Here is a 22,745-nt window from a genome sequence, read left to right as displayed (position 1 = left end):
CTTCACTCTGGAATGTTTCATTGACTCAGATTTAAAGAAACACCTGGTGTTTAAGCCCATTAAATAATTATAAACACAATACACCAGAGCAAACCATTTTTCAAAGTGTAACATCATTTTTTAGAATCTAGATTTCCAACCTTCCAAATACAGTATGAAAACTAACTTGTATACAACTGAACACTTTCACTTTACATAAAATCTTGCTTGAAAAAGCCAATTCAACACAATCATTTCACATTTATTTATTGATTGTTTAGGGGGTTGATTATTCTGTTGCTTGTCTGTCAAATTTCTTTTATTGTCGCCCAATAATTAACTTGAAAGCTGGGTTCCTTGCTGGTGCCTTCATGGACTTCTTCATTTAAGTAAACTGCACTCCCACTCAAACCCACAACAAATAATAAGCAAACACACATTTAGAAAAATAAAAATAAAAAAATTAAAAAAAAGGAAAGGGAACCAATGTTTTCTGTAAAGTAATAATGTAACGATGTGTGTTTTTTAAAGCAGCTGAATCTCAAGTCTTGGTGTCAGATGTCGGACTTTTCTGCTAGCATTTGAATGCATCAACAAGAAAGACCAACTTCCACCTGCATTGCCTTGAGACAGTGACAGTATTTTTGATTTGCGAAATAATTAATCAGATACATAATTAACATGTTCACAAAAATGGATCACCAGATTTAAAACTATAGTGACATGAATCTAAATCAGTGGCTGTGCAGAATCTATAAAATGAATTTAAGTACTAGTGATCTGTTTTGGAAAGTGGTTTTGGCAGAATGTTAAGTGCACAAGTTTTTTTTCGTTTTTTTTTTTTTTAACAGGCCATAACATACAAAACCACCAGCATAAACAACAATCCTAAAGGGTGAGTCTGATGATCTTCTATATCACAAGAAAAACACACTAAACTAACAACGAACTGATCCTGTTAACAAGTATCATCTGTGTATCCAAAGTCTTATATATTTTATTAGAGCTGTGGGAGTGGGAGACATGTTTCTCTATTCTGATGAACATTGGCTCTGTAGTTTATTTTAAATCAGTCCCACACACACAGTCTGTTGTTGTAAATACTGACTACACCATTAAACCTGCAGCTCAGCACAGTTGACGTTTGCTGAAAACTACAGTACCCAGCTGTTTGAGGAAATTATTTAGTTTTTTGTGACTTATCTTGAAACCAACTAACATATTGTTGGTTTTAATCTTTTCATTTTATCTGTAGCCAATAACCAAAATATAGAACATCACTAGCTTGATCCTTTAGCATCTGAACAAACAAAGGCAAACCCTGAGGCCTGAGCTCATTTGAAGTTGTAAGGCATTAAGTAACATTTAGCAACATTTAATAAAATTCAAAGGCTTCGAGAAATACTTCTACGCTGAGCATAAATATTAATAATATACACATATAAGCATAGCATCACCTGCAACTCTTCCAAGTCAAAGTTAAAGCATCTGTAAGCGAGCATGTGTGATTGTGTCTGTAAGCACAGGAATGAAGGGAATGAGTGTCAGTGTGTGTGTACATAATAAATATACACATACAGTATTAATACCTCATGGCATATATGTGTCGATATAGTATTAGAGTCAGAAATGGTCCCTGGCGTCTGTTCTTCCTCAGCGGGAGAATTTTCTGGGTCTGAACGGAGGAAGGACGAGCTGATGCGACGCCGTCCTCTCCTCCTCTATCGGCGCCAGCTCCTCCGCTGAGCCCCACTTCTTCTTGGAGTGGAACAACGAAACCAGCTTCCTGTTCCTGTTCCGCTCCCTGGCCTGAGTGACTTGAAACTCTGGAACCATAAGAAACACGTTGATTGATAAATCATAAATAAAATCATTTTAATGCAATAATTTGACATTTATTCACTTTCTTGTTGAGAGTTGGATGAGAAGATCGATACCACTTTCATGTCTGTACAGTAAAAACGAAGCTACAGCCAGTAGCTAATTAGCTTAGCTTAGCATAAAAACTGGAAGCAGGGGGAAACTGCTAGCCTAGCTCTGTCCAAAGGTAAAAAATGCTGCCTAAAGCTAAGTAATTAACACAATATGCTTTTGTTTGTTCGCACAAAAGCCGAGACGTAAAAATGAGAACTTGCAGTTTTACAGGGGGAGCTGTGGGCTGGACTACTTCCTCGCTGGGAACAGCTACTTCCTTGATTCTTGATCGTGTGATTGCCAGACAACAAAACATGTTATTTTCACACTTTGGTTTTTGTACAGATTTAACACAGCAGATGCAGTGTGTTAAATGTGTCTTTTAGAGACACTGATGGGTGGATTTTGTTACCTTTGGACAGGCTAGCTGTTTCCCCCTGTATCCAGTCTCTATGCGAAACGGAGCTAAGCTTACCAGCAACTGGCGGTAGCTTTGTAAGTTAAGCAGACAGATGTATGTGGTATCCGTCCTTTCATTGTATTTGATGTAGAGGGTCAAGAAAATGAATAAATTCATTTTCCAAAATACTAAACTATTACTTAAAAGATAGTTTGTTTGTTTTTTACTTACTCTAACTTCAGTCATTACAAAGACAACACAATTCAAAGACTCTAACTCGTCAAAAACAGCAGTACTCTGTTTTATATTACTTCAGTAAGTGAGTAAACCTTATTTCTAAACTACATTTAAAAACAGTGTTTTAAACGTACACATAGACTACAACAAGAATTTCAGGGAATGGCTGAACATTGAGAAATTTAAAAAATATGTAAAACAACAACATAAAGTGAAAGAATGCCTGACTAATTAATTATAACAGAGATATATTGTAGCATTAATAAAACTGATGGTTATTATCCATAAAATCATAAATAATTCAGCAGTGTATGTATGAGGCACTCACGCAGCTCGCACTCTTCCTCTGGACCCTCGGGTTCTCTGATGTTTAGATAATGGCAGGCGAGATGCCCGCTGTAGTCCCTTAAGTTTTCTTTAGCACCTGATAAGAGCAAAAATAAATCTCTGAAAACTAACACCAAAAGCTGCAAGGTAAAAAAAAAAAAACTCACAATCCAAAGGTAAACAAAAATAACTACATGAGATTAAAACCTGCCGTCACTTTTTAACTGACTGATTATCTCACTCTGTCCTGTGATAAATGGAGGTGTTATCCCTGTAAGCAACAGTTGAAATGAAAGCGGTTTTTACCATATGTCCCTATGAGCAGGTCAAGAATATGTCGATGACCGTGTAACGCTGCAATGTGTAAAGGTGTGTAGCCCTGCAGAGCAAAAACAAGAGCAAAACAAAAGGAAACATTTTAAGTTCTTTCCAGGGACACTGGCGGTTCAACACTCACTTTACTGACACATCAAGGACTTAAAAGTTTAAAATTGACAATTTTTCTTTGTGTTGTGTTGAGGTGAGTGCTGAAAGGCTTTAGTACCTACCCCCTAGAGTTTCACAGGCCCAAACGCAGCCAATGAAAACAGCATGGGGAAAAAAAAGTATACAAATTAGCGAAGGTTATGGAAACACCAGATAATGATAAAAACATAATTGCTTGGTAATTCACTGAAAATTGCATAGTTGTAGAGTTGTGCATGCTGGCACATAGACGCACTGTTTTGGGAAACAATTAACATGACATGACATGATTTATTAGCGGAGCGCTCCTGCGGGCCGAAACACGTGCTGCTGTAATACATTTGCACAGCTGGATCTTCCCAGAGATCATTTAGGGGAGCATTACATCACTGAGCGGCACAACAGGAGGAACCAGCAGCCACGTTGTTGTCCTGTTGGTGTCCACTCAGATCAGTACAGATACTGTACATACCCGTCACCGTCTCATAAAGGCCTGGATACTCACATGCTGCAAGAAAGAAGAACACGCTGAGTAAACCAGAGAGTGTGCACGTGCCACGAAAAAGCAAAACACACTGCACCATAGACTTAAAGGGACACTCCAGCTATCTCACACTCAAAGTTCAGTTTACTCATCACGATGAGTTATTCAACATGTGAAAATGGTTGTATAAGTGCATGGCTCTGGAGGGAGCTTTAAAGAGAAAAGCTGCAATTCTCATGATGTCATCAGGGTCATTTTGAGTTAAGAGTGCGACTTCACATATTCGTCAGAAAGCCTGTTGTATAAACTGGGTGGACAACAAATAACTATTAATAACTAATTTTGTTCTGCAGAGGAATTAACTCATGCAGGTTTACATTTCTAATGGCAGATGCTGTGGTAGATGCTGATTTGAGGCTGAATGTACGGAAACGTTTCAGAAGTGGAGCATCTTGTTCTTCAGCTTTTAATATAGTTCAGAGTCGTTCTACAGACATAACTACAGCGGCTCCTTTAGAGGGTAACTGATGCTGTTTGGTTGTATTTGAATATGAAAACCAACCAACCTTCTCTGCCATCACTCATTTTAAATGTCAACACACAGGCACAGCAGTGAGCCTGGTATTGTTCTCACCTTGTGAATGTGTGTGTGTGTGTGTGTGTGTGTGTGTGTGTGTGTGTGTGTGTGTGTGTGTGTGTGTGTGTGTGTGTGTGGGCGTCATCAGGGAGGACTGTGGTCCTGGTGACACCCACTGTAGCAGGAACTATCACTGTGTTGGTATCGAGTGCTCTGCTGGGTGTTTATATGTAAGTGGACAGATTTTTGTCAGCAGGATTGTGTCACAACTGTGCAGGGTGCAGTCGTGACGCTTTGCAGGAGTGTAGCTGAGGTGGAAGATGGGTGTGGTCTGATCCACGAGTACTGAGTACTAATGTGTCGTCTGACAAGACAAATGGAAAAATATGCAAACAAGAGCTATATCAGCTGCGTTGTACAGATATGCTGCAGAGAGCGGGAGGAGACTAAACCCCCCCCCCAATCCTAGTTTTCTCTCTTCTCTCTTTTGCTGTATATGTGAACATGGACCCCACAGCTCTTCCACAAAGCCAGATAAGAGATACTGGATGAGTGTTAGCAGTGAGTTACAGAAGCCAGTGAATCAGACACCAGCCTGGACCTGACCACAAGTCTCTGGTCCTCTATGAAAGATGCTACAAGTAGGATCCAGTAAGATTTTGAACCTGTACTAGGCGCTGAAAGTCAGGACGTCTTCGGCCTCTGCTGCTTCGATTTTCGCCATTTAGTTTTAACCTCTCTTGCACAAGTCTCCCTAATTTATTGATGTGCAATAAACAGCTGATGTAGAAAAAAAATAAGTGAGTGTCTCATCAGACTTCTCTTCTAACTCTCTGCAAAAAACTGAATCAGTGCATTTTCCAAATGTTGAACTTTTCCTTTCTTGTTTTTTTTTTTTGTTTGTTTTGTTTTATAAATTAATTCAAATGCACAATCTGATCTCAGGTTATCAAGGAAGTTCGGCTGCTGCAGACTTGTACTGATGGTACAGCTAGCCTCACAGCTGGAGAGCCCCTTCAAAATCAGTGTGTAACAATGAAATTAAAACAAAAAAAAAAAGCACTCACTGATTTGGTGTTGACATCAGCACCAGCGTTAACCACCAGCGCGGCCATGTCCTGGTTGCCATGTTTGGCAGCCCAGTGCAGAGCTGTCTGTGAGGAACAAAGAGAGAGTTATTCATAAAGAGTCCAGTGCAGTGATGTGCACTATTATCTGGCCTGGTAAATTGCTGTAGCATCATTACAAGTTGTCTGAACTGAGCAGGGCAGCGTCTCATTGGCTGAGTGAGGGCGGGGGGCCAGCTGTGCACAGAGGGGAGTGGACGGATGGAGGGATGGTGAGAAAGAGGGATGGAGAGAAGGTTTCCTGCCATCTAACGGAGCCTAATTACAAAACAACACAGGCCTGTGCCCACAGTCGGGGGGCCTGGCCGGCTGTCACCAGGGGGAAGATTGATGATGTTGGTGTGACCCGCAGAGGGGCAACCCACCCAGACATCACCGCACTACTGTCAGCGCACGTCAAGGAGGGAAGCAACCCCCCTCCCCCTCCTCTCCCTCTACCTCTCAGAGATACATGTAGATGTTAAAATAATAGACACGTGCACGGAGCAGAAAACTCGAGTCACATGCAAACCACATCCACCTGTCTGACCGGAGCTGTGATCTCCTGTGTTTTTCCTACACACTTTAAGCTGCGTAATTATGGGTTATCAACAGGTGAAAGCTGAGCGTTGGTGCAGATGTTGGCAAAGTAACCACATCCATCCCAACCACCTCACAACTACGTATCAACGCTGGATGGATGAAAACCGCATAACCTCAGTTTTTATTTCTGTTAACTACACAGCTGAGTGAGGGGAAGAAGAAACCTTGAAAGTGCGAGTGGACAAGATGAAAACTAGTTTTCCTTGTTGTGGGAATGTGGAGGTTTTAATCCAGCAGCAGTGAGATTTTTACTCCACGTCACTTCTCTGACACCTGTAGTTAGTTTGCAGTTGAAGCTTTTACATATAAAATATCCATCTTTTTGTAAAATGTATAATATTTAAATTTAAAATTTGTACTCTAATAAATTAAAATCCCTCTGCAGTATATTAAGTTATTAAAACCAGCTCAACCTGAACCAGTTACAACATTAACCTGCTGCTCAAAAATCATTCTTAACATGTAATGAGAACTTTTACTAAAGATACTTTAAGTGCATCATAATGATCATATTTATGTTGTTTTACTTTTGTAAATAAAATCACAGTTTGCTCAAATAATGTCAGTAAAAATCAAAGTTTGTTGGGACGGTTTGAGGTTAATCCAAACGTCCCCTGTTGAGGAGATCTGTTAAATATAAATCGCCATCTCTCTCTCTCGCCTTTGATTCTGCTGTCCATTTAATAAATGCACGAATGCTAAAAATAATAATATTATACATAAAAATTAAGTTTTCAGTGGAATCACCCTCAGAATTCAGCTCGGCCCCCTGTGTGATCAGGGCTCTGCTGTCATCAAGCAGCTGATTGTTTTTAGAGCTGAGACTAAACCTGCTGAGTGTTTTCTGACACATTTACCATCTGGCTAATTTGATTAAATGTGGTCTAACGTCCCTTTGTCAGAAACATAAATACCTGGCGCTCACTGAAAAATCCAGAAGGTCTTAAAACAAAACTTAACACTTTCCTGAAGGTGTCGCCGTTATCCTCAAAGAGTCCTCCACCGTGAAAAATGTCTGTTTGCTGCATGATTTGATTAAATGTTAAATGTACATGTAGATAATTTCCAATCCAAACAAAGATGGAAGCCAACATGACGTGTCTTTATTTATATGAATTTATATAACATACATGTGTATTTGTTTGTCTATATCAAAGTTGCTCTCTGTTATTTTATGTTTTCATACAAAATAAGAGCGAGGAGGTATTTGATTGAACTTAAGTGAGGACTTAAAGAACAAATTCTATTGTGCAGCAGATGGAATATTTTGGATTTGGAAATACCTTCAGAACAGCTGTAATAACATGAGCAGGTATTTATGTTTCAGACAAATGGATGGTTAATGCAAGAGAGGAACGCACTGCTCGAACTGCTTTGTGTTTCGGAGCTATGGCGCTAATCGTGCTAATCGTAGTACAACAAGCCCGTCCAACAGAGAAAAAAAAAGTCTGCTTGAACCCACTGAGGGGACTGAGGGAGCGATATGTTGCTACATCTCTCTACGTCAGGCGTCTGGGAGACAGATTGTGATGGATGCTGTCTGGCTGGAGTATCTCCATCTCCTTTGTCTGTCCCCTGTCACATCTGAAGACGGATTGGCCAGAGGGCTGTTTGACGGGCGGCTCGGCGGGTCTCCCTGTGGGCAGGAGTGATGGACGAGGCTGAACAGGATGCGGCGTCTTCCCTTCCTGCGCCTCCTCTCGTTTCTGTTCCTACCCACAGGGGTGACCCCCCACCTGTCCGATCACTCGGGGACGGCCGTGTCCCCACCATGTGAGGGAAGTGGCTGCTAAAGAGGGCTCACATCGACAGGAGACACAAAGGCCCGCGTGCCTGACACTGCCCTGGATGTGGAGGAGGACAGAGAGGAGTGATGGGCTAATGATGTACTTACAAACTGTGTGGCAGAGGAAGTCCATCACAGCAGGAACGGAGGGCCCGCGTCACAAGGAGGAGGAGGAGGAGGAGGGCGGGAAGAGAAGGAAAAACAGAGTGAGACTCCGGAGCGAGAAGATGAAATATAGGTGTTCTGACTTCTACCTTTAAACCACTGTTTGAAGATCATGTCTATAAAACCACCTGATCCCAACAAACATTTGGTCAGAACAGGAAACACTTAAGTCCTCCCAGGATGAAGAGTAATCCCTTCAGTCCTGGCCAAACATGTGACTTGGTACACTGAAGTCAGGACATGACAAATGCACATCAAATATAATGACTCCTGGTTTTCAAACCTTTGCTTCTCGTGAGTCTTGTGACTTTTTTTTTTTTTTTTTTGGTGTAGGTATCTCTGTGCGTTATCTGTGGAAAGGCATCCACCTCTGCAGAACAGGGAAAGGCTGAAGGCCAAAGGGGAACATCAAAGAGGCCTGAGGGGGACTTAGCACCTTCCCATGGACACAACCAGCATTGTTCTACAATTAATCCCAGCCTGCTCTATTACTTTCAGATTATCTTTAAGTGGGTGAAGTCTTTGTGGGGCATTAAGAGTCTCCTTAATCCCCCCCCTCCCCCCCAATCTCCCTACACTTCAATGGCGGCCGTGCTATCTTGTCCGGGTGGGGATGGCAGAGGCTTAGGGCTACTCTTAGAAGGTGGTCTGCCATGGCCACAGGACAGTGTGAGAACTGTGACACAGGGGAGGGACAACAAACATGAGCTCAAATCTCTTCAGCGCACAGGGAGACAAATAAAAGGATTTGGGTTGTCAGGGGGGCACAGGAGCTAAAAAGCTATCTTTCATAATCCTTTTGATAGTGGACCTTTGAAATGCATGATCTGGATGTTTTAACACAGGGTTCTCAGAATACTATTAAAGGGAAAATCTCGACAGAATGAGCTTGTGAAAGTTATACAAGCACAGTGCAGGTCTGAGAGCGAGCAGTTGATAAATCAGGAATCAGCGAGATGAAATTTGCTTGGTTGTTGTGATGGAGATAACTTCCAGCATGGTTTTAAATTCACTTCCAGTCTTATAATCTAAGTGTTGTTACGCACCAGCTGCTGATAGAGCTATGAATGATGAAACTTACCCCCTGAAACGACGGTCATGGTCACAGTCAGGAGCGTCGGAGTGAGAAGAGACAAAAATTATCAAACCCCGTCCATCACAGTGACTTCATAATAAACACATACAGTTACAGTAACACACAGTCAAACACTCACCGAGGTGAAGTCCTGGTTTGAGCCCCCGGAAAAGACACAAAACAAATACAAATTAATTATGATTCCAGTCACATGAAGCAGTTTTTGTTTACCTGGTGTTTGTGATGCGTTTAAGGATAATAGAATAGAATAGAGAATAAAAGCCTTTGTTGTCATTGTACTGTGCAAAGTACAAAGTGCTACTACTTATTAGTATTAGTTTAGAGCAATTAAAAGAGAAAAGCGTCACACAAATCAACACGATCCTAATATAAACAGATAAATATTTAGTGTCTGAGTGATTATTGCACAAGTGTGGATGTGTGGGAAATTACACAGCAATGACGAAAGTACTGTTTTTCATTTTGTGTGATTGTGTTGATTAAGAGTGAAAAAGAAACTGTTCGTGACTCTAGTGGGCAGAGTTTTCGAACGACCTGTAGAGGGCAACAGGTCAAACAGGAAGTGGCCAGGGTGTGAACAGTTCTTCACATTATTTCTGGCTCCGGAGAGGTAGTGGGTGTTGGTTCTGTCTTCCAGGGACGATTTATGACAACTCACGTCTCCTTTTTGTTGTTTTAGTGATTATTTCTGTTGGTTTTGATCACATTGTTCCCAACAAAGCGATCGCTAAGATCTGGGAACACATGTGACACCGCAACAACAAAGTCTGACGGGGCAAGAAGCCGAGCAGTGAGACGATCAGATCAGGTTTAGCTCTTGTTGACCAAATAGTTTCAGGGACTGTGGAGCCAAAGGGACTGAAGTAGGTAGTTTAAAAGTCTGTTTGCTTTTCCACCACATCTGAGGAACAGTGACGATTAGGAAAATTAGATTGAAGACATACGCAACCCAGTGAGAAACATCAACACAGAGTCCTCGTGTTGTTCCTTGTATTTTACTGCAGTGTGACTGATGTTCCCGAGGACGTAATGAATGATTAATGAAAACCAGTGGTTTTAATTAACTTTGTAATATTGAAACTACGTCTCCAGCCAGGCGCTCTGAAGAAAGTCGGGGAAAGTCTTTACTGAACGACAGACCTGCACGTGAAAACAGTTAAGGGCAAAATTCATAAATGAAAAAATTCTGTATCCTTGAAGGGATTTTCAAAATGACGTGTTTACTGTCACATATTGGAAGAAAACTGACTTGCAACATGTCTCAATTTATTTATTTTTTTCCCTCATAATAACAACTTTTAAATTTGAACATGGTGACAGTGATAAGATATTGATTTCTGTTTTGCAGGTTGTAGTTATTTCACCGTTCATCCTCATTTTTTCTTCTAAATAAGTTTGGCTAAACCGGAGTTTTGTTTGAAACTTTGGCTGCTCGTCTTTCTTGCCTGATCATACTTTGTGGCAGCGATAACGCCGCACTCCCAGATGTTATTATTACCTGCACGTGGCCATAAAAATGACAATAGTATTTGCAATAAAGCAGAATTGTCGTGTAAGAGGCAGAGCAGAGGGCAGCGCTACCTTCTTGTTTGCCAGCGAGGGGTCCTGTCTGAGCAGCTGAGAGAGGTCAGGGACTCGAGCGCCGGCCGCAGAGTAGATCCACTCCTTTTCTATAGGATCCAGCTAGAGAAAGGAGGGGGGGGTCAGACATGCACACACACACCCTACCATCCACATCCTGTTGTGGGTTCTTTTGATAGTGCAGAAGCTACAAACCTCTAATCCATTTCCTACAAACCACTGAGTCACAGCCAACTGACACATTGTGGGAGACACCCATCGAGACGCTGCACAGACAGTTTATACTTGAACTTCTGTTTTTTCGTTTCTCCTCACATGTTTTTTTTGTTTTTTTTTTCTTTTTTCTTAAACCTTCTCTAAGGCCACAGGAAAACCACAGGAAAAGACAGGAAAAGGACTTACAGCGACAGCAGCAGAGCCCATGCTGCCCGTACACTCCTCGTCCTGCTCCGACTCAGACTGAAAGACAAAACAAAAACCAAAAAAAAAAACAGGAGCCTGACTCAGTTACTCAGTGGTGACAAAAAGCTAAACTGTGACTGTGACAAACGTTAACTGCACCGTATCAGTCATAATGCTCGCTCAGCATGATCCAACATCACAGGGTACACACACACACACTCACAGTGGGTCACACTGCTGTGATGTTTTCCAGCTGACAAGATGTGACCAAAGGGTGTCAGACAGACGGAGAGAGAGGTAATGAGACAGCGAGGCAGAGGTGACACTTTCACACACAAGGGGTAATGAATAACAATCCAATTAACAATTAACCCAAAAAACAACATGCCTACAGTCAGGCCGGGTGCTTTTAGTCTGGAGGGGTCAAGAGAAAAACTCCAAAAATAACCAACACGGCCTGTAGCAGTGTATAAACGTGTCACCGCGGCTGATTTATGAGAGTTTGTTTCTTCGTTCTTGCCTCTTTTGAGGAGAACCTGATTGCAAATTGTTCTCAGATCATACAGAGACATGATGTTAAAACACTCAGGCCTTTCATGTCTCCTGCACAAACTGTCACGTGTCAGCGAGCTGAACATGAAAAGTGGAGGGATTGTATTTATCCAGCCTTCTCCAGTCTGACACTTCTGCTGGAGACCAATAATAACATGTTGGGCGTGAAGGGAAAGTCTGAGCAGGGGACAGGAATTCCAGTAAATTCCCTCTCAGCGCTTTGTGTTGTTTCACGGTCATTTTAATTTGCTTTTTAGGGCTGCATTTATCTGATTATTTTCTCAAGTGTTCATCTTGTCTTTTAATCATCAGAAAATGCTGAAAAAAATTAGCCCATGACAGTTTTGCAGAGCTCAAAGTGACATTTTCAAATGTCTTGTTTTGTCTGACCAACAGTCTCAATCCCAAAGATGTTCAGTTTACACAAGACAAAGAAAAGCTGCATAAAAATAAAAATCGAGAAGCTGAAACTGCTGATTTTTTGCTTTTTTTTGCTTCACTTGAAGGATTAATTAATGATCAAAATAGTTACAGATTATTTTTCAATTAGTGACAGAATTAACTCATTTCAAGAGTCTTCAGAGTGAAAGGGGGAAGTCAGATGACCGCAAGTACACAGAGGTGAAATAATATTAGATAACTAAACAAACACTAAGAGTCTACAGCCATGCTGTGAGCCCTGTGGCTGCACTGCTTTGAGCCAAATGCTTAAGTCACACTGACGATGCTAACATGCTGATGTTTGATGATGTTCATCATGTTCACCGTCTTAGTTCTGTTTGTTGGCATTTTCTACAATTAGTACAAAACACAAAGTAGAGCTGAGAATCATGGGAAAGTCATTTCAGGTCAGAAGCTCAAGTATTTTGACCTGATGATGATGATGATGATGATGATGATGATGAAAGGTTAACGTAGTCATTACAATTAATCCTGAGAGGAACATGAATGTCTTTAAAAAAAAAAAAAAAAAAGCCTTGATGGCAAATTCTTCTGTAGCTGTTGAGACATTTCTGTTAAAACTTCTCAAACTATTCCTGCAGCACGATCTGCTCCTCCACTCTCCGTCTGTACCTTTTGTTTATCTTTTCCAGTCCAATTAATGGCATTTTATACAATTTTATTATTCATGTTTTTAAAAGAACTGAGACTGAGGTGTGCACTGTGCAAGACAGTTTTAGTCCAAAAAATAAATTTGATAGTGCTCCAGTGCTACTGTAATTTATATTTAGTTAAAATTGGTCAATGAGAATTCCAGCGAACCACAGCTGCTCCTCTCTGTGAAGGACCAAACTACAAACTCAGACACCAGGGAAGGACACGCTCTGCCCCCAGTAGATATGTAAGTGTGACGGAACCAGGAGGTGTCCTCTCCAGAGAGTGATCCTTCGTTTGGGAGCGCTAATGACATTATAAACAACATTTCCTGTCAAGCTATGGGAGACTAACCTCACAGTTTACAGCCTCAGGTGTTCTGATTAATAATGTAACCCTGCGTCAAAGCAGCCAGGTAGCTTCTGTGATACCAAACAACTGTCAACGCCCGGTGTCCTGAATACAAAGTTCACTGGTGTGACTAATACCTTGAGCAAACACACTTAATCTCGTTGCAGTGCTACATTAACACACTCCGACATATTTCATCTGTCTGTTGTGCCGCCATCAAGGAAAGCTGCATACCCTTCTCTGGGATGAATCCCAATCTCTTTAATGGGCACAAATGATTATTATCTTTATAATGAGTTCCAACATGTTGCTGCTTAACATAATAACAGAGCTTAATTTAAATGCAGATTCTGCCCCCCTTGTCCCCCAACTGCCCCCCCAACCACCCTCCTACCTCTCAAATTCAACATACTGTAGGTTACAAATCCAGGTAATTTACTTAGCACCACCTGGTGGGAGACTGAGGAACCACTGCACTGTTGGTACTGAACAGAAAGTCAGTGTTGTCCCCATCGGTGGTGGTAGAAGTACTCAGACCTTTTACTGAAGTAAAAGTATTAATATCACAGTGTAGAAACAAGTGATACAAGTAAAACTCCTGCATTCAAAAGATTACATCAGAAAAAAGTAGCATTAAAACGTATTTGAAGTACCAACAAATACAAGTTCTCATTTTGCTGAATGGCCCATTTCAGAATAAAGTGTAGTTTTTGAGGCTGCAACTAACATTATTTTCATTATCAATTAATATACAGATCTTTTTTTTAATTAATCAATTACTCTTTAGTCGATGAAACATCAAAGTGTGACAACAGTGGCGAAGGTGACATCATCAAATGGCCAAAACTCAAAGATAGTTGGTTTACTGTGACATGTGACAAAGCACATCTTCTCATATATGAAGCTAAAATCAGAATTTTTTTTTTTCATTAGTTTTCTGGAAAATGATTGAACCAAGTTGCTGATTGGTTCTCTATCGATCGGCTTAGCTCCACTTGTATGATATTACTGGATTATGATTATTGATGCGTTCACGTGTGTACAGCTTGTGAAGTTGTAGCTCATATTAATCATCTCATATACTGGTGGGTCGTCTTATCCAGTAATGATAAATCACGAATCCACATTCACCTACAAGTTGTACTGTTCCTCTGATCAAGTAGATTAAATAACAGAACGTCACTGGAGACGTCACAATGTCACAATTGTAACTGTTTGGTCTATAAAAAAAAATCCCAGTTTCTCTACAGTTTCTCAGAGCCCAAGGTGATGTCTTAAAAAACTTCAATTTATTATCATAATGGACTAAAGAGCTGAAAATATTCACATTTGAGAGAATGGCACCAGGTCACTGTTGACATTTTAACTTAGAAAATAGATTAAGTGATTACCAAAGTTATGCAAGATTAATTTTCTGCTGACAATTGTCAACTTATCAAACCACATATTACACCTCAGACAGCAACAGCGGCAGCAACAGCGGCAGCAGCAGCAGCGGCAGCAGCAGCGGCAGCAGCGTCATATTTCAGCCTGGTTTGCCCAGAAAATCAAGTTTAAGGCTTTAATGCGAACTCTCTTATGTACATTTGCTGCTAAGTGGCTGTAAGCAGAATTAACAATATGCAGACGAGCGAAAAGTGACAGTGTTGCTCTGCACCAGCGATCAGAAGCCCAGTATTTAAGCACTGCCTCCCAATCAGCCAAATTGTCACCTTTGACCCTGAATCTTTGTCCAGCTCATCCTCCGAGGTTACCAGGATTTGGATGACGGGAGGCTGCAGAGGAGTGTGCTGCGTGGTGACTGCTCCTGCCTGCTGGTCCTGCAGGAGCACAGACATAATCTGAATGTTCACAGGCCAAATATTCGGCTGTGTCAAGCACTTTGCCCGCTCTCTCCTTCCCTCCACCGTCTGGGTGTGGACCGACAGTGTTTACTTTAGAGCCTGTTTGAGCAAATCGTGTGTGAGGACGTTCAACTGGCAGTGTAAAATACATTAATCTTTCAAATCTATGGTTAAATGCTCGTGTTTTATTGCAGGAACAATACTTAAAGTACTTCCAGAGGATTACTGTGCATTAAACCGGCGCATAGTGTTTATTTTCACAACAGTCAAGTGCTTTTCTGCATTAGTTTTACACAGATCCGCCTTTTATGTAAAGACATAAGCCCTTTGACCTTCCCTTTCTTCTCAGAGAGGGTAACTTAGATCTGCCCCAGCAAAAGAGCTTTTATTTTTTTTTTCTGCTCCACAGTGTTGCTCTGTGTAAATGTCCACGCCACAGGGCCGTCATTAAATGCTGACACATGCTCGCAGAGAAAAGGCAACAACAAAGGCGGTCTTGTATAGAGATAAATGCATCACTCACATGAAGGGTAAACATGGTGTCCTGAGGCCAAAGTTGCATTTCAGCATCCAGTGTTGTTGCTGAACCATCCCAGCTTCTCCCACAATTTACAAACACAAAGAACAGAACCGGACAGAATAACGGGCTGGTTTTATATTCACCTCTGCGGCGCCCTCGGGTTCTCCACATGACATCTGCTCATCCTGTTGTTCCTTCTGCTGAGGAGGAGGAGGAGGAGGAGGAGGAGAAGTGGAGGCGTCCGTCGTGTCACACTGTACAGTGGCTGTTGTCCTGGCCGGGCTCGGGTGTTTCTGTCCATCGCCGTCCGTACCTTGTTGTTTGGTGTCGCGCTCGTGCAGCAGCTGTCTGTATTTCTTCTTCAGGACGAGGTACTTCTCACCCTGCAACAGTCAAAAAGCACAGTATGCCTTAGAGAAGTCGTCGCAGGAACTCGTGTGTGTGTGTGTTTCTTTGAATGCAGTTATCCAGCAGTGGGAATTATATGTCTTTGACCCCAGTTATTCAGGGGCCAGATCACGTCAGGTTAGTTTCTTTACACATACATTCTGCTGGAGCAGTAAAAATGGCCCCGTTTACATTTTCAAGCAATAATCACTATTTAAATAATCACTTTAAATGTTTATGTAACATTTGTAGATCTTTTTTCATTAACATATTGTTTATTTGATTTCGTCGACTTTTATGTTGAGGTCTCTCTAGAAAAACTCTAATATCTGTCCATTAAGTCTGACGCTGCAGCCAGGAGCTAATTAGCTTAGCTTAGCTATCATAAAGTCTGGAAGCAAGGTGGACATGGCCTGCCTGTATGTAGATGAGAGGATGACTGTAATATGTGTCCTTGAGGTCTAACCACTGTGCTGAATGCATTTACTTTCTTATGAACCATTTCCAAAGCCGATATTTGAATTATTTTATATCCTGCATTGTTTACACACATGTGTGCTTGAATGCAGTCTTTCTCTTTCCTACCTTTGTTGGGACATTGCTGCATTTCTTAGTGCGGTACAGTCACCCTGAGGGTCACTGGAATAGTGTGAGGACTGTGCATGGCACACATTTCTGTGTGTGTACATTTAAACAAATCAGATGCGTTGATCTTTAGAGGCAGATTTTATTTAGCATTGAACAAGTCTTTGTGCTAAGCTAAGCTAATTATCTCCTGGCTATGGCTTTATATCTACAGTAACAGACAGATATGAGCGTGGTAGAAATCTTCTCACTCTTGACAAGGAAGCAAATAAAAGCACATTAATGTCAAAATGGTTCCTTTTAATAAAAGACTAATAATCAAATAATTTGATTCCAAAACTAAAACCAGTTCATATGTAATAATTCGACTGGATCTGGACAGATTAGTTTTGTAGTAACATTTTGTGTCAGTATGTGAAAATCTTTTTCATATGAAAATGAAAACAGCAGCTGCCGTCCCATGGGAGGGTGGGGGGTGGGGTGGGGGGACCAGTTCTGCAGAAAAACTTAACTGATTGGACAAGTTCTAATGATGTCATGATAGTTTAACTGAAACATCCAGAAGCATAAATACAGAGTACATGGGAGCAGAGCTTTTCCCACAAAAGGTAAAAATATTTTAATGGTTTACTCACATTCTCCGACTTCACCACAGCGATTCGGTCGATGATGAGCTTGAATTCCTCTCTGTATTTAGCTGCAGGGGAAAATATTTATTAGCTTTTCATCTCACACATAATGTAACACTTGGACATGAGAAGGCCCAATACCAGAAGTGTCAAAGGAGGACAAAAAGAAACTGAGCACGCTCAGCTCAGCTGGTGTATGTGGGTGACAGAAATAGACGGGGATTAAAAAAAAAAAAAAAAAAAGGACACAAAGTACAAGAAACACATGAAGTGTTTCCAGATACAGACACGACTAGAATGAAGAGTGCATTCAGACCCCTTCAGTTTTTTCAGTCTCAGTTTTTCAGTCATCAATGTAGATTCAATACTCCATAATAACAAAGTGAAAACAGAATTTAGAATTTTTTGCAAATGTGTTAAAAAAGAAAAAGTGAAATATCACATTGACATAAATATTCAGACACTTTGCTATGACACTTGAAATGTGGCTCAGGTTTCTCCCATTTCTCTTGATCATCTTTGAGATGTTTCTACACCTTGGTTGGTTCCTCATGTGGCAAATTCAGCTGAGGGAACAGGATTCGGAAAAGCTCATTCCCGTCTATATGAGGTCTCACAGCTAACAGTGCATATCGGAGCAAGAAACCAAGCCATGAGCAGAAGGAACTGCCTGCAGAGCTCAGAGACAGAATTATGTCGAGGCACAGATCTGGGGAAGGCTGCAAAAACATTTCTGGTGCATTGCAGGCTCCTTAGAGCACAGTGGCCTCCATCAGTCTTTTGGAAGAACCAGGACTCTTCCTAGAGCTGGCTGCCCAGACTAACTCAGCAATCAGGGGAGAGGGGCCTTGGTACAAGAGGTGTCCAAGAACCTGATGATCACTCTGGCTGAGCTTCAGAGATCCTGTGTGCAGGTGGGAGAAACTTCCAGAAGGGCAACCATCACTGCAGCTCTCCACTGATCTGGGTATTTAAAAAACAGCTAGAGATTCTCTGGTCTGATGAAACCAAGATTGAACAGTTTTTGGCCTCAATTTGTGACACTTAGAATTAGCTGTCCTGTTATAATGGGGTATTGGAGTGTAAAGCTGCAACATTACACAACTGAGGTCTAAACACTGTCTGAATGCACTGTATTACTGCCTGTTTGCAATATTGTAGATGTGTGGTTAGTGAGTGACGGTCTGCTGGAGGAGTCGCTGGTGTGTATTTCTTCATGTGAGGTAAGATGAGGCAGGAAGAGGAACAAGTTCTGCTCCAGCACACACTTGGCTGGCCAAGCTGGATGCAGCTCACGTTGCAGAAAAACAACAACAACAAAAAAAAAAAAAGCAGCCACTGCAAGATAAGCTACAGAGAGAGGAAAGAGATTTCCCTCCAGCATGAGCAAAGACACAAACAGATCACAGCCCCAAAGCCAAAAACCTGAGTCATGTTAGAGCGAAGGTAAATCTTTCCTGTGGGAACCAAACAAACAGCAGCTGATGAGATGATAGAGCTCATCAGATAAAGCCCTCTGTCTTTGTTTACACCGGTGAGCAGATATTCAGACGTGTGAGAGCTGTTTCTCAGTGCAGGCCGGGTCGGCTGTGCAAGCACAAGAATTTTCCAGGCGTAGGTATTCCATTCATGCCTAGGTGAACATGGGAATGCAGCACAGGACAATCAAAGTGCTTCCCTTTCCTGATGTGCGCGGAAAGAACATTTGTAGAGAGCTAGTCGCTCAGCTCACAATGACAACAACAGGAAATCCAAAGGAAGCTGCCACTTACATCTGTCTCAACAAAAGAATTCCTTGTTTAGCAAGGTGAGCAGCACTGTAGACGTGCTGGTTATTTATTAGCCAAAGATCTGCAAAAACGAGCAACACACACAAACACACACGTGTGCTCAACACCCCCTCCCCACCCCCTCCCAACACCGCTAACTTTCCCAACCGTGCCCCAGTTTTCCAATCTGATGAAAAAGTGAGCCCATTAGAGGTCCACATCCAGTCATGCATGTGGGCTTAATTATGATTAAAACACGATCATCACAATTACGACATGAAAGGCAGCGACCACATGCTATGACAGACTTTAAATATGTGAGAGGCACTTTTCTAATTGGACGGCCATGTCAGATGGCTGAGTATCAAGGCCGCTCTCTAAACCTCTGTCAACAACTGCAGTGCTGACATAGCATCTGGACTGTACGTGCTGGCGACGGCAATCCAAGGTCACTTTGGATAATCAGTGGGGGAGGATAAAATATGTTTGTATTTCAGGCAGGGCCAAAGGTAAAGGTGCTGTCGAAAGGGCCAGTGATGAAGCTCATTATTTGTTTTCTGGGCCACAAAAAAATTTGTTTAACAGCAAATATTCTGTGATTAGTCAGTGATGTGTGCGTCATCTTTTTAGGGTTTCACTGATGTAGCCAAAGCAAATACAGGCGAATACAACAGCCCTGCAATAAATCCTGTCCATAAAGCCACATAACTTTTGAAATACCTTCTAACACAATCTGCACACAAATCCAACACTACTGAGAATACACTCTGTGACAGCTTGACTTGGTCTGGCATGACCAGTTGTTTCAGGAGGCTAATGTTAGCTAACGTTAGCTGACTTTAGTTAGATTTTGTCATGTTGCTAATAATATTGTGTTTGCTCTTTTATTTAGTTACACGAGTCGAGAAGAATCAGCAAACCGGCTCAGTAGTGTCAGTTACATGGCGATAGCTTTCTAAAGCTTGCTCACGTCGAAGCTGGAGCGGATGATTATTTTTTATTAAATAATACAAAGAGACACAAACTGACCACAAATGGTGTAAAGCAAGAAAAAGTGATGCAAAAAGACCACAAAGTGATGAAAAACTACAAGACAACATGACTTTATAGTCATTTTGTCTCTGTTTCCGTCTTGGTCCTATATGGGGGATGGGGGGGCTTTTTACTCGTCTGTGCCCAGGGGCCCATTGTGTCTTAATCCGCCCATGGCCACCAGTATGTGTTCATATCAGATTAGCAGGAAACACTTAGTGTATTAGCAAAACAATATTGTATCAAAATGCTCATAAATGCAGTGTTGTAATAGGTAGATTGTGTAACTTTAAAAAAGACAGAAATGACATAATCTGTCTTTAAATTGGGATTTATTAGAGATGTTCTATTGGCTGGCTTCAGTTTTATCACAAACAGTGCACTGCAAAAATGCACATGTATTCATAAGGTTTCTCCCAAAACCATTAGTCAGTGGAAATATGGGGAGAATTCTGGTGTTGGCTGTGATTCAGGGCAGGGTTGCATAAGCACATGAACAGTCAGTGGGTGGAGAGGAAGAGCAGAAAGTCAGCCACACAGTGAAGCACCTTTTACAGCAGACACAGTGGTCCTGGGCTGAGATGGGGGGGGGGCAGAGACATCTGAATCATCCCTCACTTTGCTGAGGAATCATGGCTCTGTCGGGGGGGGGCCACAGGGCCTTAATGTGCCATACTTATTTGCCGGGTTGGTTCAGGTCCCCTCTGCTCAGTTACAACTGGCCTGAGGGAGGAAGTGACACAATTCCTGCTGAGACTGTAGATCTATGGAGGGGCTTAATGCAAACCAGATGCCCCCTGAACAACGGAGAACAGCTCAAGGACACACAGCCCGTTATTAAAGCGGGGCTGGGGGGGTGCTGCGTTCAAAAGCGGACTCATGTTGTGCTCTGATGGGCACAGGCCGGACAAACATGAGGTCAGTGGATTATTTGCGCCATCCCTCACAGACAGCCCCCGACCAGCGGCTCACACTCACACCTCTCCCCCGTTTTTTCCACCAAGCTGAATCCATGAGACAACGACTCGCTACTTACCACGCAACTGCAAGTCACTATGGCCAATAAAAGGCTTAAATGTCTTCAGTATATCTGCGTTTTTCACTCTGCCTGAGTTGCCCCCGGTGGAGTAGAAATAGTCCAGCAGCGCCTCTTCGCGCACATCACCCATCTCCGCTCAGCTGTGAAGCGGCTCCGCAGCGACCTGGACGGGTGGTGTTGAGATGTGTGTCGGCTCTCTGGGTCTTTCTCACTCAGCCATAACCCGCTCCTCTTGGCTAATTTGTTATAGTGCATGTCTAAACTTCACTCCACCCAGACGAGCTGACCGCTGCTGCGCCTCCTCCTGTTAACCCTTTAAAGACACACACACACACACACACACACACACACACACGTCTCAGCATCTTAGTTTCCCTCACTCCAGCCTCTGCTGCAGGATGTGGGTTTCTTTTTTTTTTCAGGGCTAACGTTTATTTATTTCTTTATTTTTTTAAAGTAGTATTTTTCATTCAGCCTGCTGTGAAAAAGCAGAAGGTGCTCGTTATACCATTTTTTCTAAGTGGTCGTGAACGTCTCATCTCCATATGCTTCTCAAAAAGAGACATTTATACTGTATATCAAGTATATTTTTTTTATTACTTATTTATTTATTTTTTACTTTACTACATTTCACAGCCTGATGTTGTACTTTATAGTCAACTACATTTATTTAACACCTTTAATTACACGTTAATATTAATACTAATCATAACTCATATTTTACACAGGGTAGATATGATGATTTTAAAAACATTATGTATTATTATGTACATTACACAACAGTTTAAAAAATACTCCACCTCGACCAGCTGCAACATTAAAAGGCTGTTTACACATGAATGCATCAATAATAGTAATACAGATGTGAAAGTATACTTTTACCAAAAAAAAAAAAATAATTTACATTATTTCAACAGATCACAAAGAGGCTATTATTGCAGCCTTACAGAACTGAGAGGTCACAGGTTCACATCCAGTCAGAAACTGTTGTTGCACATCTTTCGCTATCTCTCTATTTCCTGTTGCCACAAAAGAAGATATAACCCCCCCCCCTTCCAAAAAAAAAAAAATATATATATGCCAATTTCAAACAGACTGCTTTAACAGAGTTGATGTACAAATACTGAGAGCTCTGACAAAAAAAAATAAATAATGCAGCCTATAATTCATTGTGTCTGTTCTTAATTATTGGTCCCACAACAACAGACTTTGGAAAGTAAAAACATTATTTGGTACAGTTTTCTCTGTAATATCTAGTTGGGTAACAACATTACCAATGTTTAGGGCAGGGTTTGGCACATTTCATTTTTTGGTCTTTCTGTTTTTCTTTTTTTTTTCTAGTTTGAGGAGCTGTTGTCTCTAATCTTGTCAGTTGTAAACCACATTCACGTCTTAAAACCACAGTTTCCACTGTTGAGCTAAATAAGAATCAAACTACTTTCAAACATCGTGAATGTTGCTTTTGCTTAAAGAGCGGACATTTAGTGGGTTGCATTTGGGTGAGAAGTTGTGAACTTGTAAACGGCCCCCACAGACCTTCCCCCCTTCTCCTGCTCTTCGCCCCTCCCCCTGTGTACAACACTGATAATGATGGAGCGCCAGTCAGCTCAGGTATTAGACACAGAACACATTGTCAGATTAATTGTGTGATTGCGCTGTAAATATTAAATGTGCTGGACTTACATGTTAATCCCTCTGTCCTCCTCTAGTATAGCTTCTCTTTGAATGGGTTTTCATTTAATTTAGAAATGAGTGATTTGTATTTCATGTTTTAGGCTGCTGCCCTAAGAAGACAATATTGGAATTACAGTAAGCTTCTT

General features: G+C 41.6%; 1 protein-coding gene across 1 annotated transcript; it reads right to left on the bottom strand.

Moving 5' to 3' along the window:
* Positions 1-229: 229 nt before the first annotated feature.
* On the bottom strand, positions 230-21,232 carry LOC139621083 (ankyrin repeat domain-containing protein SOWAHC). Its single transcript, XM_071477316.1, has 11 exons — positions 20,923-21,232; positions 17,092-17,153; positions 15,628-15,867; positions 14,833-14,940; positions 11,123-11,179; positions 10,721-10,822; positions 9,252-9,269; positions 5,445-5,537; positions 3,164-3,236; positions 2,859-2,954; positions 230-1,805 (listed from the first exon to the last, which is right to left on the bottom strand). Exons 1-11 carry the CDS (start codon positions 21,053-21,055, stop codon positions 1,633-1,635), a joined length of 1,155 nt encoding a protein of 384 aa, XP_071333417.1. The 5' UTR covers positions 21,056-21,232; the 3' UTR covers positions 230-1,632.
* Positions 21,233-22,745: the final 1,513 nt, after the last annotated feature.

Source organism: Trachinotus anak, unplaced genomic scaffold (assembly GCF_046630095.1).
Source record: "Trachinotus anak isolate AG129_WGS33_773 ecotype Australia unplaced genomic scaffold, CSIRO_AGI_Tana_v1 ptg000004l, whole genome shotgun sequence".
Taxonomy (NCBI): domain Eukaryota; kingdom Metazoa; phylum Chordata; class Actinopteri; order Carangiformes; family Carangidae; genus Trachinotus; species Trachinotus anak.
The sequence above is the reverse complement of the archived record's forward strand: the minus strand, read 5'-3'. Positions and strand labels throughout refer to the sequence as shown.